Here is a 20,897-nt window from a genome sequence, read left to right as displayed (position 1 = left end):
GAGAGGAAAAATGAATTATTAAGCAAATAAATTGGTAGAAACTCAGCTTTGCAATAAAACTACCGCTAGCTGACTTCACCTTATCGATTTCTGTGGAAAGACGCCATAACTCACAAGCCCAAAGGAGCAGACTGCTAGCCAGCTGACATTATTGCTGATCTCTGTAGAGACCAAGTGAAGTTGTGTAGATGGGCATTGCCAGAGTGCCCCAAAGGAGCAAAATGGACCGATAAGTTGTGGTTGCAATATGGAGTTGAGATTGGACGTGTGCAGGAGGCTGTGGGGAAACTAACTGGTCACTGCATTAACTTAGGAGCGACAAGACTGACTCACAAGTGGCTCAGAGACAGAACTAAGCCTCCGTGACATGGACTCGTCAGCTGTGAACTCTTCGAACTCTTAAATCTTAAAGGTTTTGATTTTAAACCTGCTGAGATCAAACACAATTTTCTGCATACAGAGGAAAATGCAAGTCAGAGTGTGTTAGGGACCGGAGCTTTGCAGAAAGCTAAGTCAACTCGAGCATGTAACCGTTGAACTGGGACTCAAAAGCTCCAGCAAACACGCTTGCATATGAGCACACAGCACACACAGTTAACTAAGCAGCTCAAAGCTGTCTTCGGGGGAGGAACAAAGAGGGAAAATACTTTTGTAAATATCATTCAAAAAAGGAGAATAATTCATTTGCAGACAAAAATGATGTTGTTATCACTGTGGTGCAAAGAAGCAACCCGTTTTACCCCATGTTTATAATCAAAGGAATTTTAATGAACATGCACACACACATAATTCCACCTTGACCTGGTAGGAACCTGCTGCCTAGAGCCCCGTGATATGCTGCTGTTCAAATCCTCAAAACCCAGACAGATGAAGGAAAGGATATTTGTGTCGGTACAACTGGATGTTGAATTGTGGTGTGGATATAGAGATTTTAACCAATTTACTGACCTTGAAGAAGGCGTTGTCCTTTTTGGAAAGGACCTCTGTACATCACCTGGTACTTTTTGACCTGGAAGCCAGGCACACAGCCCTCGTGGCCACCATCCCCTTGGCCACCCACATGGGCAACCTGCAACACAGAAAACACCAACAGTCAGAATATTACAGATAAGCACATGGTTCAGACCAGATTACCAAAGCTGGAATAACAGAAACACATTTTTAAAGATGCAATTCCCCAAAATAAACAGCAAAAGCATAAAACAGATACATAAATAATCCATGGCAAAGAAAAAGCAGCAATTCTAACACTGTAGGAATTCTCCTGGCATTTCCCCCCCCACAGTTTCACCTCTGACCCAAACATAAGGCACCGGGAGTCGAGCTGTGTGATGCTAGCAGCTAACGTGTCCTTGGACCACAGACCTCGTACATATCGTTCATATTTCCTAACATCCTTTCTAGTTTTTACAACAAACCTTTTCTGAGTAGTACTACTCAGAAACGGCATATTTACACAGGCACAGCTTATAATGGTGAGAGTGTTAGAGTGATGCACTTTTACATTACAGTTTAAAGCAAATAACAACGACAGTCTTTGTGTGATTCGATGTTTTCTCCTCTGAGGCTCATCGGTGTTACTGGAGTTAGTAAAGACATGAGTATGGTTTTATTTCTTTTTTATTTTTAGTGTTCATAGATTTTTGTCTTTTTCTCAATGTGCTGCTTTACAATTTAAATTTAAAACTACCCTCCTTGACTTTTTACTGATAAACTGTCTTTCTCAAAAAGAGCAAAAAAAACCTCATTCAGGTTAAAGAAATATTTAAAGTGGAAAAAATACTTCGGCCCCTGTTTTTCAAAGGGGTTTAAAGGGTGGATGTTCCCATGGAAACAGGCTGTAAAATGACTGAAGGGATGTTCAAACCAAACATCCTCTAGGCTGGAGCATATCACAGCAAAACTAATACTTCACATTGATTGAGGATATGCTGTTAAAGAGATAATGATAGGACACCTTTTCTTTCAGGTTATTGTTCTTGTTACCTTTAGTTTTTATGTCCAGCATTAAAAATATGTGTTGTCATTATGATATATAACAAATAGCTTTATAAGCGTGAATTATTTGTTTTGAACAAGTCATGATGGAGTATTTTGTGGAAGATCCAAGGTGGCACCAACACTGTCAGAAATAAGGTTAGAAACATTTTGTAAGATATCAGGTAAATTTTGTATCATTAAAAAAAATCCCACTCGCCCTGTAGGCAGTTTACTAGAGACTGATGAGGTACAACAAATACTTTAGCACGGTGGAGCCAGGGTGTCATCATCCCCGCATACTGGGGGATGAACAAAAGGTGCGTTGGATGCATTGAATGGATGCGAGGAACAATGTTAGGATCAGGGGCCAAGATGAAGGCAGCACAGAGGGAAGCTAGTCATCTATCAGAGCTGCAGAATGGTGGAAGTACCACAAGCTGTCCACACAGATACCAAGCAAAGACTCACAGCTTTGGATAACCACTTGAATGTGTACAAGAGAGTTATAAGCCAGCAACCATCCAAGGTGATTAATATGTGTGAACCAGTTGAAGCTAATGCTAAGAAAATATTGTGGGGAACAATTTCTGATTTCATAGAGTGATTATAATGATTTTCCAATGGTTTCCTGGTGCCCTGCATCTTTAAGGATGACAACGAGTTCATAAACATAAAGTGCAATACAACATTTACCATAAACGTCACAGACTCTACTATTCTTAAAAGCCTCGTGTTTTTACTGAGAATAAGAAATAAATAATTTCACGGCTCTGTCTTTCTGGACTGTATCTCTGATAACATTTTTTTAAAACTACCAAAGAAGAAGAACTGCATTAGTTTCATAGATATACTACAGTTACAGCAACTTTGAAACTGAAGGTTGATCAATATATCACTTCAAATGATTTCACAGGTTTACAAAACTGTGTAGTGTTATATTTTCAGAAATAGTTTGTGTGACAGCGTAAAGAAGCAGCCGAGAGATGAAGAGATCAGTCACCCACTAATAGAAAAACTCAGGATATGTCTACATACTGAACGTAAATTAAGGGAGGTGATTTTATGCAAATGCAGCAGTCACAATATTTTATTTCCTCTAATGTGAAATTTTATTGTGCTACAGAGTCAATTAACACTTTTTTCCTGCACAAACACAAAGTTTAATCTCTGTGACTCTGTCATTATACTAACATTATACTTACCTGCCACCTATTAAGCAAGAGGATTGACAAATAGAAATAGCCAGTCATTCACAAATAACCATATACAGCACATTCACATTTACACTTACAGGTGAGCTACATCTGCTGATTTAGATCTACAGGTTCATTTGTGCATCTTGATTAAGGAAACCCGACTTCACCAGTGAAAATAATTGTTTGCTGACTTTATGACACATGTTATCAAAATTATTGGCACAGTCTAACCTGCAAAATGGACCATTATGTAGTATGTAATGTTCAACGAAAGACACAACATTGACCCAAAGTTGTTGTTTTAGTTGCTTTATTGTCTTATTTCTTCTATTTTATATCTTTTTGCATCATTGTTTTAAAATACAAACAAAATTTCATACTCAAATATTTATTTTATTTACTTAAAAGACACAAAGCTGTGCTGTAATCGTGTATCAAGATCCAGCCTCATGGTAAACAAGCTTTGTCCACCATAAGGCCATAGAGGTCTTACGTACACCAAAGGTGGCCAAAGTAACGGTATTCTTTACTTAAGTAGAAGTACAGATATCTGTGGTTTTTAACAAAATACTCCAGTAACACCTGAAGTACTGAATCTACTTCTTTACTGAAGTAAAAGAAAAAAGTACAGTCTCTGAAATGTACTCAGACTAAGAAAGGAAAAGTAACACCTCAAAGAGAAATTCTACCAGATATTTCTATGCAAAGACAACTAAACCTTTTGCTATATCAATATAATAATATAATATTATAAGTACACGAGAATACAAATGTTATTTGAATGAAATTCTAATGAATGTTTGAATCTGTTATGTAGGACACAAGTGAAAGAAATTTAATTTAACTGTATTTAGTTGTCTACAATTTGCCTTCACACCCAAACACAAACATGAGGACCAGTGTTGGTCAAGTTACTTGAAAAAAATAATCAGTAACTAATTACTTATTACTTCCCCCAAAAGTAATCCCATTACTTTATTGATTACTTATTTTCAAAAGTAATTAGTTACTTTTTAAAAACACAATTTACAACCTGAATAGGTGATAAAGCGATAGATCTTTCAGCCCAATTCTACTTTTTCTGCATAATCCATCATACAAAATGTAATCAAATGGAAAAGTCTCTTTTTAAAACTTGTTTTATTAGTTTTAATCTTTTAACTTTATGCATCAAGCAAAAATTTTATTATATGCAACATTCTCTGACTGGAAGAAATTAGTTTAACATTTAAACCTATTTTCTGCACATTCCAGCTCATAAAATAAAATATTTTTTGTGTTTACACTCAGTCTTTCAAATAGATGCAAGTAAAACACAGCAGAAAATAAATAAAGTCAAAGACTCAGCGGTCCTGTTGCTCTATTTTCACCTGTAAAGCAGGAGTTGGGTAGGCGGAGGTTTACCCTGGTGCAGGTGTGCCGCGGTCAGTGGAAGAATCCACGAGTTTCACATTCCCGTGGTAGCTACTCGGTGCTTGTTCGGAGGTTTAGGGGTTTTTTCGCTGTAAAAAGAAGTTTTCTTCCCACGCACAGCGGACACTAATGTTTTTGTCACTTTTTATGGAATCAAACTCAAAGTAAGGTCAGTACTTCCACGCTTTAAACGCTGCACGCTCATACTCTCTCCGCACTGATATATGATCCATTGTTGATCTGCACACAGCTGTTGCCACGAACGTCGCACTCGCTTACGTCACTGTCATGAGACATTCTCGCAAAAGAATCACGGTTTTAGTAACGCAGTAACGCAGCGTTCCTACGGGAAAGTAACAGTAATCTAATTACCGTTTTTGCGATAGTAATCCCTTACTTTACTCGTGTGTGGGGAGACCATGGCTCGCCCCACACACGAGTGGGTGGGAATCGCATCTGTAACCGGAAGGTCGCCGGTTCGATCCCCGGGCTCTCTGTCCTGGTCGTTGTGTCCTTGGGCAAGACACTTCACCTACTGGTGATGGCCAGAGGGGCCGATGGCGCGATATGGCAGCCTCGCCTCTGTCAGTCTGCCCCAGGGCAGCTGTGGCTACAACTGTAGCTGCCTCCACCAGTGTGTGAATGTGAGAGTGAATGAATAGGCTATATAAATCTAATCCATTATCACTTGAAAAAAGTAATCGGATTACAGTAACGCGTTACTGCCCATCTCTAATGAGGACAGCCAAGAAGTGGGATTCAGCAGGTTGGGGAACCCTAAGATCAGTTGTAGTGGCTTGGTGTTGGAAACAGAATCACAACCTGTGATAATCACTAATGTGAGCACCAGTGCAGGCTGTGATCAGCTGACCTGCTGCTCTTTGTGGATTTACAGAACTGAATTCAACAAGATGTCAGCAGATGTTTCATGAGCTGTCCTGGCTGATTTCTATGTCCTACAATGACAATGACAGCCCACTCTGTGTTGTCTTTATACTACACTGTATACAGTTGGTATAAGAGTGGAATTCAGGAAATTAATCTAAGCATCATCAACTCAATGCAGATTATCTCCTATACTTAAGGTAACCTGACAGTGACCATGAACACCACAGCTGCTGTGCACCAGTCAAACACAGTTTTGCAGGCGAATCTGTTTATCCTGACAAAGTCATTTTTAGATCTGCAGTGTATCAAGTATGACTGACCTTACCTTTAGGTATAACCTGTTTCCCCGTTCCTGTGCTGCCTGTCTTATATCTTTCTCCATCTCTGAGTGAACTTATCCCACATTCCTTTCTCTCCCTACAAATACAGCAGCTGTACCTTTAGCCAGCAACACACTGCAACACACTGCACATGAACAGTTTGTATGTTTGCTGATGTTTCTTGAATTAATAGAAATGTTACATTTGAAATTGTAAATGCTACAAACGATACAGGTGAATCGAGAGTAACGAGACTGTTATGAAAATGTAAGGAAAGTGTAGAAAGTACAGATAATTGTGTAAACTGTAGAAGTAAAAGTAGAAAATTAAATACTCTTGACTTTACTAATAAAGTATAGTACAGATACCTGAAAATTCGACCTTGGTACAGTAACGTAGTATTTGTACTTTGTTACTTCCCACCTCTCTGATCACCACACCCCGGGAAGGCGCGCCCAAAGCGTGTCTTTGTCCTTGTCCTGTCTTTATTCCCCATCCTAACCGGTCACAGCAGATGGCCCCGCCCCTCCCTGAGCCTGGTTCTGTTGGAGGTTTCTTCCTGTTAAAAGGGAGTTTTTCCTTCCCACTGTCACCAAAGTGCTTGCTGTATAATTGTGGGGTCTTTACCTTACAATATAAAGCGCCTTGAAGTGACTGTTGTTGTGATTTACACGTGATATACTGTAAATAAAACTGAATTGAATTGTTTTCCTTGCTTGTCAAAATATTAATTTATTCTGTCCTGACACCGTTTGTCCCTAAACTCAAGCATGCTGACTAAGTAGGCTGCAAGTCATGTTGGCATGGCAGGAAAACATGGATATACACCACACACCTCCATCAACGCACATCATGAACACTCATTTCAACGTCCATTAAGGGGAAAATATTACAATCCAGCTCCAGTGCTGAACCACAGTATTAAGGCAACACAGAGTTAATGGGAGTGGCGGTAGAAACAGGCAGGTGTTATTGTCAGCCACTACCCTCCATCAGGAATCCATTTAGGTCTACTGGATCAGTGAAGGTCGTATCAGCCAGCTGAGAGGTATTATCGTCAATGTCAGTCTTTTTCCTAATAAGTCTTTTTGATGAGAGTATCAGCTAAAAATCTCTTTCAAAGTTATGCAGAGATTGTGTGGAGATAAAAGATTTCGGTGAGATGTTGTGTGTGTGTACATACACCTTTTATTGTTTGTCTGAGCTGTTTTTATGTGTGTTTAAGCTCGCTTGTTGGTTCTTATTTTACATATATGAGAGACTGAACTTGGTAGATTTAAAAAATGGTTTAATGGTATGAAAATCCTCTGGTTATTGTTTTGTTATACAAGTGCAAAATTGAATTAGTTAGAATTAGGGGGACGTGGATATCTGACCTAATTCTTTGCTCAAATGTTCTCGACAATGAAGTTTAGTGAAGCTCCTGCCTGTGTGCGCCAACACAGACATGGTGAAAATATAAATGCACATATAGAAAAACTATTAAATGATTCCTCAACTTCACAGTATTTTTATCTGTTGGGTTCAATGAAAGTAATTATTTTTCGTTTGTTTGTTTTTATGCCGGGTCCCTCGTTTCGTTTTGATGTTTCTTTCAGGCTCTCACTGTTCAGCAGTAACTGGCTCTGTATGTGTTTGCCAGAGTGCTACACAGAGGGGTTGCTATGGTCTGGTCTTAGGGAACAAAGAGCCTCGGCTCTATGAAAATACCTCTTCGGCCGGAACAATTATCTTGGTCAAGCAACTGAAAATTGTGTATTATGTAACAGTTTAATGAGATGATGGACAAAGAGCCAAGGAGATAAATAGATCAGAAAGCATTTAGCAGGATATGTGGACAACATGAGAGAGAGGAGTGGAGTAAACAAGTCATGCAAATGGTAAGTGTCAGACAGCAGGATCATTGGGATCTAATAAAATTCTATTTTCAGCTTGCTGTATCACTTATGACTGTGCTTTACTCTTCAATATTGATTCAGCCAAAAAAGAAAGATGATCAGATCTCATTCAAACAAAACAAAAGAAAAAACTCTGACCTCAAAACTCATTTTGCTAAATGTTAAATTATTCACTGTTTCATCTTATTTCTTTTGGTCTTATAATTTAAAAAAGAAAGAAGGAGAAGAAAAAACTAATTCCCATCTATCCGTGCATTTGAGCTGCAGCCTGTCCAAGCTGTCACAAGCTCAGACGCGGGGTACACCCTGCACCGGGCGCCAGTGTTTTGAGGGTTAACGTAGAGAGACGACCTTTTATGCTCACATTCACGGGCAATTTAGGATCAACAACATGCAAGTGTGTGAGGTGAAGGAAGAAGCCAGAGAGGCCACAGAGGTATGCAGAGAACATGCCAAACTTCACATAGAAAAGCTCCAGCAAACCGAGAGCTGAGGTGAGGGGACGGTGCGAACCACCACCAATAGACACGGGAATATTATAACATATCATAATTATTATTAATATTAATAGCAAAAAAGATTAAAATAATACTAAGACACAAGAACATTATGGATTTCTAAACCTAACCAAACAACTAGTGAAACTCAAAAGCAAATAAAAAGTGAAACGCAAATAATATATAGAGCCTCTACACTATATTATCAACAAATTACATTATTAATGAACATATCACTGGTTTAATATCTGAAAAAGAATGAAAAGTATTAATAGACATTTAATTAACCAAGTCAATTATGTTTTCCAACGAGAAAAGAAAAGATAAGAAAAGAAAACGTGGAACCTAATCTGAAACCAGCACACATCTGGAGTAATATAAAGTAGAAGTTTGAGCAATCACTGAAAACCTGCAGGACAACTTTTGATAAATGTGTCCAAGATCAATGTAATCTACTTTCAAGGAGATACCTTCATTCATCCAAAATGGGTGAAATACCAAATGTTGGAAAAAATAGAATAAAATATCATCACCAGCAACAACACTATGCTCACTTTTGTTGTTGGTTCTGTTATTGGTGAGACTTGAATACTGTCTGTTAGACGTGTTTATGCATCTGAACAAATACAAATTCTCTGTATTTATACTAACAATGCAGTTATTAAACGACTTTTATGCAGCTCAACATTAATCAGTCGTAAAACCAGAAAATCCACAAAAGAGATTTTTTTCTGTTCCTTTTTTTTAAACTCCACTTTTGACGAACCTTTTCCTAATAAATAAATAATTATGTTTAAAAAGTTGTCGTACGTCTCAAAGAAATGTTTTCTGGTGGTTGGAAGTCATGTTTGTAGAGCTCATAAAAGCCTTACTACATTTTAAATGAGGACAAAATAATAAAATTGCGAAGAAAAAAATTGGGGCTGGATGGGTTTGTACACATAAGAGCTGCCACGATTACGTCGACTATCAAAATCGTCGACGACTGATTTAATAGTCGACGCGTCGTTTGAAGCTTTGTAAGATCACAAAAGACGCAGGAATAAGTAGCAGGATTTAAGAGTGTAATAACGGACTGAAACAGAAGATGGCAGCACTGCATGTACAAGGATGCCAGCTGCCGTTAAACCCCGAAGAAGAAGCTGTGTCCCAGAATTCATAGCGCAGCCCAGCTCAGTTTCCAACAATGGCGGCAGCTAGTTAGTTTTAATATTACTCTTATTATTCTTTCTGGGTCACAAAATAAACGTTTAACATATTTTCAGGCGAGAATGTAGCTGTGTAAACCTCAAATATCTGCTCAGTTTATCAGGACACCACATATTTTCAAAAGCGCTCCGACGTTTTCGGAGACGTCTGTTACCCACTAGCTTGATAGCGAGCCGGGGGCGAGGCTAACTAGAGCCGTGAGAACACCGGACTCCCCGCAAATCGTTTTCAAACCCACCGCCGTCTTTCGCTACTCAGGTTAAACATGATATATGAGTCACTTAGATAACTTAAAATGTTATTGTTTGGCTTTTTGTAGTATTTTATTTTATACAAGGAGTTTATTAAACTTCACCGAAACAATCTGCAGATTTCATTAAAATTTAATAAACTATCATCTTGTCTTTATTTTTAGTTAGCACAGACCTTAAACACTTAAAGCTGTAAGCTAATGATAGTTATATAAGAGCAGATGCTGCTGGTGCAATAAGCTGTACGTTTCACGTCCAGTGGATGATGATCTGATTAGTCGACTAATCGCAAAAATAATCGGTGACTAGTGGACTACCAAAATAATCGTTTGTGGCAGCCCTAGTATACATTCGCTTCTTGGTGGAGAAATATATATACAGTTATCTATTGACAGCTACTCGGCGTGCATGTCTTTAGGTTGATATTAGCAGACGAGGAATGCTCAATTATGAACGAAGCATCCATGTGTTTTTTACCTCTAGCATTTAGATCAGGCCGTCGCATCATAAGATCTGTTCACAGCATTAAGGTGAAAAGTGCAAAAATGAACGGGGAATGAAAAGTACACCGTGGTCATCACAAGGTCAGTATTTTATGAGGCAGTAAACAAAGTAAAAAGTGTAAAAGTTGTCTTTACAGAGATGAGCAGATAGTAGTATTGATTAAAATGACAGACGAGGCTGACTAAGGGTGTGAGGGCCGAGTGGCTCAGGTTGCTGTTTTTTGTCGTTGCGGTTATGATGTCAGTCAACTCATATTCATTCGTGAGGAGTAACAGCGGGTCAGCTCATCGCTTGAGAGTTTGACATCTGATTTAGTTCAAGTGTGAAGGACCAGTCAGGTGATTAAGGCAATGACTTGGGAGAGCACACAGTAAATGTCACCTCTGCTGGGAATCAATAGCGCCTCGAGAATTCAGAGTGCATCGATAGATAGAGATGGAGACCGCTATACCAGATATTTGCTGAGGAGTGGCGGGCAGGAAGAGGTTGAGAGAAAGGCTGTGATGGCTGTTAGAAGTGATGTGTGAGTATGTGCACATGGACTGTGTGTATGTGAGGCTAAATGCAATCAGACAGTGGAAGAAGGAAGATTGAGAGAGGCAAAGGAAAACGAAGGGAACAGACTCCTGTCAGTCTGCGTCCTTCATGCATTCTAATGTCTTTATTATCGAGAATTATTTCACCTGTTTTTTTTTTTTGTATTGATTCACAAATACAATACAAGTACTGAAAAACGGTATCTTCCAAAAACTGGACTTTATTTCACTGTCTGCTTTTTTTCTTTTGTTTAAGTCAGGGGTGGGGAACCCCAGGCTTCAAGGGCCGGTGTCCTGCAGGTTTTAGATCTCACCCTGGGTCAACACACCTGAATCAAATGATTAGCTCATTACCAGGCCTCTGGAGAACTTTAGGACATGTTGAGGAGGTGATTTAACCATTTAAATCAGCTGTGATGGATCAAGGACACATCAAAAACCTGCAGGACACCGGCCCTCGAGGCCTGGAGTTGCCCACCCCTGCTTTAAGGCATTGTTTTCTGTAAGCTGAATAGATCGAGGTACGTTAACTTTGCTTTTGTGTACAGATCTGATATTGATCCAGAATTTGAAACAGCCGTACCCATGTTAAAGAATGCTCGGCACATTTTACCACCTCCCTGCAATTATGTTGGACAGTTTACACCCAGCTAGCACCGTGACATTTCATCCAGCCACCTTCGTGTCTTACCCGTTCCACATTTCCCCTCAATCTTGCAATGCGTCTGAATCCATCAAGGTAAATGTCAGTGCACACACCTCACTATAGGTCTGGCTGACCCATTCCAGACTGGCTACACATACAGCCCGAGATGAGCCAGAAACCCAAGCGAGAGAGAGAATCAATCAGGATGGGCCGTAGACACCTGCAGCTGGCAGGTTACCCAGGCATGGAGCACCTGAGTCATGAAACCATCTGGTTCTTGGCCCACACTGCCGAACCCTGGTCACACCTGCTGGGCCTGTAAAACAACACTGGAGCAGTAAACACACAGCCTCACCATAGACCGCGGGCAGCCAAGCAAGCAGGGACAAGAGAGAAAAACAGAAAAAGCATCTTTGCTGTTGGCTGGTTATTGTCACTGTGTGAATGCAAAATCAGGAGGGTAATAAAGGAGAAAGAAGCAGAAGGCAGAAATACAATATAACTATAAAGAAAAAGGCCAGTAGAGGCACACTAGAGGGACGGTACACAATACCAGAATACTGCTGGAAGTCTAAATGCTAAATTCACAAGCTAATTTCTCAAAGTTGATTGTGCCTTACAGTTGGTTGATAAACACTTTGATGGGAATTTGCTGTAATTAGTACATATTTAATCTACTTGCACAGAGCAACAGGTTTAATTTCTTCATGAGCAACTAGGAATAGTTCAGCAGGCACTTCCTGTCTGATGATATTCCCGTTACACAGACGTGCCCAGCTGTCCTTTACAAAAGGTAGTTTTAGCGAAAACGACCCAAATTGCAAGAATTCCCTAACATCTGGACAGCTGTGTCACATGTTATCTTCTGTTGGTCTATAAAAGCTCACATGTGTCTCAGAGAAGTTGGAAGCTGCCATTTAGGTGGAGGTATGAGAAGTGAGTACTTGGCAAGAGAAGTTAATAGTAATGAAGCAGAAATGACAGAAGAAACTGGTTGTTTGCTAAATTCATTCATTTTATAAGGAATGATAATTATAACTGCATAACGAAAAGCATGTGTGAACATGAAAACGAGAAAATTGCAAAAGATGCGTTGTGACGCAATAACTGGAGATAAAGTATCTGAGTTTCAGCAGCGGGACCACGCTTCCAAACATGCTCCTATATATGTTCCCCCAGTTCTACAAGCTGTTTGTTCTCATTTACGTGCCCCACCCTGCCTCCCCATTTCAATTCTTTAACTTCTTCACTTCTATTTCGTACACGGGGATCTGCCAGGCCCACGAGCCACCGCCAGTCCCCTTTGAGGCCTTCCCCAAACCGCATCTCAATTCACGTTCAAGCCTTTACCACTAAAACTCTGTCAAAACTAAAATGAGGACGTGGGCCCAGCGAGTGAAACAAATTGTTGTGTGATGAAGAGATACCAGATTCTGGTTAGCATACAAGGATTAGCAAAAGACATCATCAGATTATTTATTACAGAATGGGCACAACTGGTAAACAGAAAACAGACACACTACAAAATTCTAAAAGAGAAGTTCTGAAACACATTTCAATGATCTTCTATACAAAAATCAAGTATCGTGATGTTCACTGGGGGCCCTATGCTTTGTTTTAGGCATGTTGTTAACGTACTGGTAAAGGTACAGAGCCGTCGAAAACTATCAACATGTGGTTTTACTGTCATTACGGAAAATGCAGTTTCTACCATTGGCTCTGGCCCAAAGACCTTAAAGGAGTTTCCTCAAATTATTTAATATAACAATATTGTTTGATTTTATGCACGTGTCATTGTTCAGAATAATTCTGTTCATAATTTTTATGGACAGGATTTCTAGGCGTAGCCAAGTGGCGGAGGGCTTTCGCTTTGGTGGCCTCAGAATCTCATCTCTGCTTTTTGCAGATGATGTGTTTCTGTTGGCTTCATCGGGTGAGGGCCTCCAGCTCGCACTGGAACGGTTCGCAGCCGAGTGTGAAGCAGCGGGAATGAGGATCAGCACCTCCAAATCTGAGGCCATGGTTCTCAGCCGGAAAAGGGTGGAGTGTCCACTCCGGGTCGGGGACGAGTTCCCGCCCCAAGTGGAGGAGTTCAAGTATCTCGGTGTCATGTTCAGTGATGGAAGAAGGGAGCCGGAGATCGACAGACGGATTGGGGCTGCAGCTGCAGTGATGCGGACGCTGCACCGGTCCGTCGTGGTGAAGAGGGAGCTGAGTGTAAAAGCGAAGCTCTCAATTTACCGGTCGATCTACGTCCCTACCCTCACCTATGGCCACGAGCTGTGGGTAGTGACCGAAAGAACGAGATCGCGGATACAAGCGGCAGAAATGAGCTTCCTCCGAAGGCTGGCTGGCCTCTCCCTTAGAGATAGGGTGAGAAGTTCGGCCATCCGGGAGGGGCTCAGAGTAGAGCCGCTACTGCTCCACATCGAAAGGAGCCAGCTGAGGTGGTTCGGGCATCTGATGAGGATGCCTCCTGGGCGCCTCCTGGGTGAGGTGTTCCAGGCATGTCCCACCGGGAGGAGGCCCCGGGGCAGACCCAGGACACGCTGGAGAGATTATATCTCTCGGCTGGCCTGGGAACGCCTTGGTGTTCCCCCGGATAAGCTGGAGGAGGTGGCTGGGGAGAGGGAGGTCTGGGCCTCTTTGCTTAGGCTGCTGCCCCCGCGGCCCGGCCTCAGATAAAGCGGATGAGGATGGATGGATGGATGGAAAAAGAGCACACCATTTTCACATGCTTTTATCAGCCACGTGCACTGACATAAATCAATTCAAATTAAATATTTAAGGAATTTACTATCAATTATTTCATCACTCTGAATATGCTGGTAATATGTAACTGTGCTATCAAAGAAGCACAGAGTTTAAAATAAATGAACACATTTGCTGCTTGTGTCCAAAGGGATTCAAACTAGGACTCGGGGAGTAAAACAAGTTGTTTAGTTTTTATTCAGCTCAGCTCACAGCTCCACGGAGCGCACAGAAGGCGTGCTTCCTCTGCACAGCATAATCTCCTGCCTCCAAAAGAGCAAAGGGGGACTGTAAATCGGCCCGGTGACTCATTAAGACTGAAGATGCTGCGACCACTGCCAGCTGGCTACCAGTGTGTGTAACGAGGACTTCTCTCACTCTACGGAAGAAATTTGACTTTGAAACTTTCAGTGGTACGTTGCATTCAAGCAGACGTGCCCTATTGCGATGCAAATCCAACATCCCCGGGGGGGTGTAGAGTTGCGTGGTAAGTGAGCTGGTGTAACCCCGACAGTATCATTTCCTCACTGTCAGTCTGCTCAAATCCCCTTTCTAGTTGGCAAGCTTGTCAATACCTCCACCTCACACACCTCTCACTTCACCGCACAGGAACAGGGAGAGAGGTGTGAAGCGAGGAGCTGAAAAACAACAAGCGCGTCAGCTGCAGGCACCAGCTGCTATCCAGCAGAATTCATTTGAATGCACTTTATTTTTTCCCTGTTGGGATTTGGCATGTCAATCTGAGCACTTTCAGCTTTACCTAGATGGCATGTTCATTCACCTTGAAAGGGTGCTTTGTGTAATAGCCTCAGTAGGTAAACTTGAAATGGATGGTTTTAAGAGTATATTACTGTCTCCTGTCTTTGTTTGTGTTTATTGTGTCTAAACAACAACCAAAGCAAAGTTTGGCCAAAACCCTGGCGCCCGTGGCAGCGACAGATGGAAACCCAATGCAACAGAAACACTGCTGAACCAAAAACGCTGCCACATCGACAGGGAGGTTACACCTCTTCGGGACCTGTCTGGAAGAGCCGAGTTCAAAATGGTGATGCTATCGCAATTTGTTCTCAAAGGCTGCAAATTGCAATGCAATTCAAGTTTGAAAGCTGCTAATCAGCAGCTCGCTGCTAGATACAAAGCTATCAGAGGCAGGCGTCCGTCTGCGACGCACCGGGGTGGACAGGAAGAGATAAAGAATATAAAAGTACATGGATGCAGATTCTCAACTCCTTTGTTATCACGCCGCCCGTGTCTACAGCTTTTATTGAGCGGTTACCCTGCTCGGCTATTTAAGGTAAAGGACTAAGGCCTATGTTTGTCTCTACTTGTGGTTTATTTTCCATTATCTGTTTACCTTCCTTCTCTCTAGTTGGCCTCTATTCATTAAAAGTCACAGGGGGCTGCTGATAGCCTGCCAGGAAACACTCCTCCCTACACCCAGACCTGACCTGCACCTTCTGATTATGGATCAGGTGAAACTCAGCCTTTAATGCTTCCTGATAAAACTTCTGTTTACTCCTCTCACCTTCCTCTGTTTGATCCTTCGATTACAGAACATTCATGATTCGGTAAAAGGACTAGATGTTGCAATCCCTGATACTGCATTGCTTTAAATGGAGACCATCTTGAAGGATGGCTGTAATGAGGAAAGGCAGCCCGGAAACTTTACCAGAGGGACACATCGTTGTGTGCCTGAACTTCACAGAGTGTTTCGGTCTTTTACCCAGGCTAATCTGCCATTTTTTCCCTTTCTGATCTAGGTTATCATATTAAAACTCGGGACACATCGTCAGTAGTGGACCTTGGATTCATCGGGTGTTTCGGCCACTATCACTAGACACCCTCATCCAAGGAGGCCCTGCCAGGGCATCATCCGTGTTTTCCCCATTCTTTTACGTAACTCACATGTATGTGATTCAGACATCTTACTGATCACAACTATCTTCAACATCCCACCGAGCTTAATCAGCACCTAAAAACAACTTGTTTTGATTCTATTTCACCATCAGCACATCACCTGCCTGCATCCTCTCAGATGCAGCCATTGTACAAGATTTGCAAATCTTCCATCCATCTTCATCCGCTTTGTCCGGGGCCGGGCCGCGGGGGCAGCAGCCTAAGCAAAGAGGCCCAGACCTCCCTCTCCCCAGCCACCTCCTCCAGCTTATCCGGGGGAATACCAAGGTGTTCCCAGGCCAACCGAGAGATATAATCTCTCCAGCGTGTCCTGGGTCTGCCCCGGGGCCTCCTCCTGGAGGAACATGCCTGGAACACCTCACCCAGGAGGCGCCCAGGGGGCATCCTTGTCAGATGCCCGAACCACCTCAGCTGGCTCCTTTCGATGTGGAGCAGCAGCTGCTCTACTCTGAGCCCCTCCCGGATGGCCGAACTTCTCACCCTATCTCTAAGGGAGAGGCCAGCCACCCTTCGGAGGAAGCTCATTTCTGCCGCTTGTATCCGCGATTTGCAAATCTTGTGAAGCCATATTTTATTCCCAATAGAACAAAGAAAACTACGATGATTTTGAATTCAGGGCCGTGTTTACGGCTGTGTAGCATCCTCTCTTCTTTTGGCCAGAACTGACCCGACCAATGGCAGCAACACTGACTTTTGGGAGAAGAGTTTGCACCGGTGGGAAAAACACATTACATAGTTTAGCATTTCAGCGGTGCTTAATGATTTGCTCCCTCTTGTTGTTCTTTCTGTGTTTCATGCTCAGCTGTTAACTCTTGTCCTCTTTCTTCCTTCTCTCTACGTTTGTTTCTGTGTGGTTTTGCCCAAAAGTCACTCGGGCCACACTTACTGTCACGCAGAGATAGGGACAGTCTCCGTAACGCTGACAGGCAGAGCTCCCTCTATCCCTCAGCAGAGCTCGAATATGTACGCATGCTTCCATGCAGCTAAAAAGCAGCATTGCTGAAATGTTGTGGATACTTTGTCAAGTAGTGTCAGAAGGTCCCACTCGCTTCAGCTTTGTAAACACGAGGCAAACAGATGCAAAGTGACCGACTTACATGGAGTAACAGTGAGCTAGAACAGCAACCAACTCGTGCAATAGGATCACACTACACGTCATGGAGGTGTCACTTTATTCTAGGCTGAGAATGGTGTTGCTCCATATAAACACAAATGAATGTGCTCTTAGAAACTAGCGATGCTTCAGTAAAAAAATCTATTGTGGGTACAGAATCACTTCACACTGATTAGGACACACACAGCAGATATGTGTGATTCTGTATGTAAGTGTTAGGAAAGCATGTCAGCGGTGCAATTTACTGTAACCTGCGTCAATCCAAACTCAAGGAGAGGCACAGTTTTCTTAAAAAAACTTCAACCCAGCAGGTTCACGCAGAGTTGAAGGATTATTTTGAGTGAAAACTGTATTTTTTGTGTGTCGTTTGACCCAACAGGGACTGAATCCAAAAAAAAGGAAAATGTAAACATGCATATTTAAAAATACAGAAATATACACACAGGAAGGATATTCTCTGATTATTGTTTGTTCATGTTTTTGTGTTTCTTTAGCCCTCAGTGATCTTGGTCCCTCAGCCTGTGTTTGTCTCCCAGTCGCTGTTCGTCTCTGTGCCTCTCCTGTGTTCCTGCGTCTCTAGTGAAGGTTTCGTTTTCATGTCCTCATTCAGTCTCTGCTTTGTGCGCTTGGTTCTCAGTCCGTCACGTTTCCAGGTCTCTGTGTCAAGTCTGCTTCTGTCTCATACTTCCGGTTTTATTTTGATAGTCCTTGTTTCAGGTGCTCCCGGTGTTTCCTAGTTCTCTGTTCCCAGTTTAGTTCCCTAGCTTGAGTTTCATGAGTATCAGAGCTGCCATTGTGAGTTTGCTCCCCGTGTATGAGTCCTGCGTTTGGGTCCTACGTCCTGCCCGCCACAGCAAACCTGACAGTACCTGCATCATTTCACATTATACACCAAATATTATCAGCTTTCTGGTCTTGCATCAGCCTGGCTTCATTATCAGCAGTAAATAACAGTTATGCTTTATAAAGTAGATATGGCTAAGACAGCCAATTTAAGCACGAGATTATATTCAGAGTAAAAACTGTAAATGCCCAGGAAGCTTTTTCTCTTTTTAACCCTTTATCACCCATGTTGTAATTCTGGGTGTAAAATTAACTCATTCCCATATTTCAGGGAACATTTGAATTTGGCACTAAATGGTTGAGGAGTTGCAGGACTGTGACGACTGCAGGTAAAGCTGATTCTCTGTCAGACAGCAGTACCTCGTCAATGCTTTGTGCTACCGCGATGCACCAAATATCCCTGCAAAGCTCATCTTCTCTTCTTTACAAAACTGTTTGACTTCTGTCTCCAGCACAAGTTAACAACTGTGACCATTTAAAGAACACCTGCAAAGTGGGACTGCTGCTGGCTAAAAAATATGGTTAAAATACATTCAAATGCTCTGGGATTTATACAATAACGGACAATGTGCTTTCAAAAATGTCATTTAACCCTTTAAGACCTACCATAGAACCAAGTCCGCCAGAGCTTATATTATATGTTTACATGCTGTGGAGCCATTTTTGGGAGCGTTTCAAGTTGCTATACATCAATACAACCATTATAGCCCAGATTTTAATAATATGTCTGCATTAAGTGCATAGTAATTACATAAATTGCAAAAAAGTGCAATAAACTACAAACAAATCGTTTTTGTTTTTTTAACATATATTTCTAGTGAGAGAAATTTAAGAGGCTTATCCCTCAAAACTGTAAATTGCACAAAATAGTTTCCCACCACAGGAAATTTATTTTAAGTGTCTTCATAGTTTTATTTTTGAAATACACCAATTTCTATATACTGCAGGGAAAACAAAAATAAATATTATAGTGCAAATTTGCAAAAAAACAGCACATGCATCAAAATAAACTATTTCCAGCAGTGCAATATGAGTCCTCAGCATCCCAGAAACGACACAGGAAGTCATAAAGTCAAAGATAACTTTTAAAAACACCAGTATAGGCTCATGAGGCCCTGATGGTAAAAAACTACATTTCCGCGATAATGACGTCACTTCCGGTTTCGGGCAAAGCTTTATGTGGAAGGAAACCGTGACCGAGGACAAGCTGATGGCATAAGATGTAAGTACAACTCCTCCGGTTTCATATGCAAAAAAAATTATTGCGCTAGCTCACGTGGTTGCAGCACTACCGGGATTTAAAAATAGTTACGCAAAACGGAGCGTGCAGAACACCGGCTCCGACCGGCTTTAAGGGTTACAAACATTTTCCTGATTCTTGTGATGAAACGTCAGTGAGGAAGTTCTTACCTGATTTAAGAGAATATAGAGAAACACATTATGAAGCTCAAATGTATGCGCAATCCCATTTGCTCCTGTGCACTAAAACAGAGGAATCATATTCCAGGCTCAGCTCTGATGAAGAAAAGCCCATATTATTCTCAATAAGCCAACTATATCTGTCTCCACTACCCTTTTATATATGCTGCACAGGGACTCAAGCAGGTCTATGCATTGGTGTTGACATGACAATTTTCACCCTGTGACAAACACACATATGTGACTCGACACCACGGCCGCTGTGTGCAGGAGGAGGAGAAATATTGTCTGATGTGTACAGTCTGTCTTGCTACAAACAAACTACGCATAAAATCACCATATTAACTAGTCTCTAAATATGTATTTGATATAAATTAATTTTACAATGAGTGCGCATATCAATAGCTGTAGCACAGAATGAGCGTCCGAGCTTTGATGATGTCGGGCCAGCATCATCTTTAGCCACTTTACTCTCTGCTCCTTTTCAAAAGCGCAGAGCAAAGCCAGTCCACCCAGTGCTGATTTCATCAGGAAGAGCTGGCAGGTATTGCCACTAATCTGCAGCCATTGATCTCATCCTCAAAGACAACAAGAACTGCTCTTTGTTTCTCCCTCGCTGTGTTTTTGTCTTTCAACTGCGAGTGTATAAGTGATTTGTTCCATTTGACCACACTAACCATGAAAGATCAGCGGCATGACTTTGATTCTGACTTGGGTAAGAAAGGCAACTGATCACAAGCACATCACATGACGTTAAAAAGCTTTTTATTTTATATGACTATTTATATCTTTGGCAAAACAAGAGTAAGATTTCTTTCCTCTCAGCACACAAAGTCTGGAGCTAACTGTACAGTGTTGATAACTGATGTTTGTGTGGACTGTTCATATTCTTCCCCTGTCCTGAAATTCCCCCCAAAACAAAGTATTATTCAAATTTAATGTAACTTTTTGAAAGGAAAGGGAATAATAGATGATCAGTTTGATAACTAAGAACAATCAGAAACAAAGTTCATGTAAACATGAGAGACAGACAAAAACAAGCCCCTCGTTTGACTCGGTTTTACACTGATGACTAGCTTTTGTAGCGTAGGCTCCCAGGTGTGACATTTTTAGATGACGCAGCGTTTCACAAAATGCTTTTTAAAATCTTTTTAGGCTCGAGGAGGTTGAGTAAAACCATCCCAGCCCCTCGAAGCGGTGGTAATCACCATAGCAACCAGTAATTCATCATTTCAAAGAACGCTTAATGTCCCTTTTTCAGTCTAGTAGTCATCGTGGCGTCCATAATGTCCACGATGGCGTCACAGAATATATCAAACGGCAGTGCTGCCACATCCAAGAAAGAGAAAGAAGACACGGGTTTGTAAATGATTAGACTGCAATTTATGTTGTCAAAATATTTTAATAATCTGTGTGATTATGTCACCATGTCGGCAGCATTTTCCCTCCACTGTAAAAGGACACGACCGTTTCCTTTAGTATTCCCACCGGAGCCTGGTACGTGTTTACAGAGCG

The 20,897-nt window shown here is 41.6% G+C and overlaps 1 protein-coding gene across 1 annotated transcript in view; it reads right to left on the bottom strand.

Annotated features, from left to right (window-relative positions):
* The window catches only part of cdh13 (cadherin 13, H-cadherin (heart)), a 423,814-nt gene that overhangs the window by 310,887 nt on the left and 92,030 nt on the right, over positions 1 to 20,897 (bottom strand). The window contains exon 2 of the mRNA XM_086297939.1: positions 949 to 1,069. Within this exon, the coding sequence (XP_086154065.1) occupies positions 949 to 1,069 (121 nt within the window). The remainder of the gene's footprint in view (positions 1 to 948; positions 1,070 to 20,897) is intronic.

This window comes from Aulonocara sp. 'chitande type north' Nkhata Bay, linkage group LG7 (assembly GCF_057382095.1).
Source record: "Aulonocara sp. 'chitande type north' Nkhata Bay isolate Kocher_YH1m ecotype deep benthic linkage group LG7, A_spYH_male_GT1.1, whole genome shotgun sequence".
In the NCBI taxonomy this organism is placed as follows: Eukaryota; Metazoa; Chordata; class Actinopteri; order Cichliformes; family Cichlidae; genus Aulonocara; species Aulonocara sp. 'chitande type north' Nkhata Bay.
Note: the sequence above shows the minus strand (reverse complement) of the source record. Positions and strands in the feature narration are given on the sequence as shown.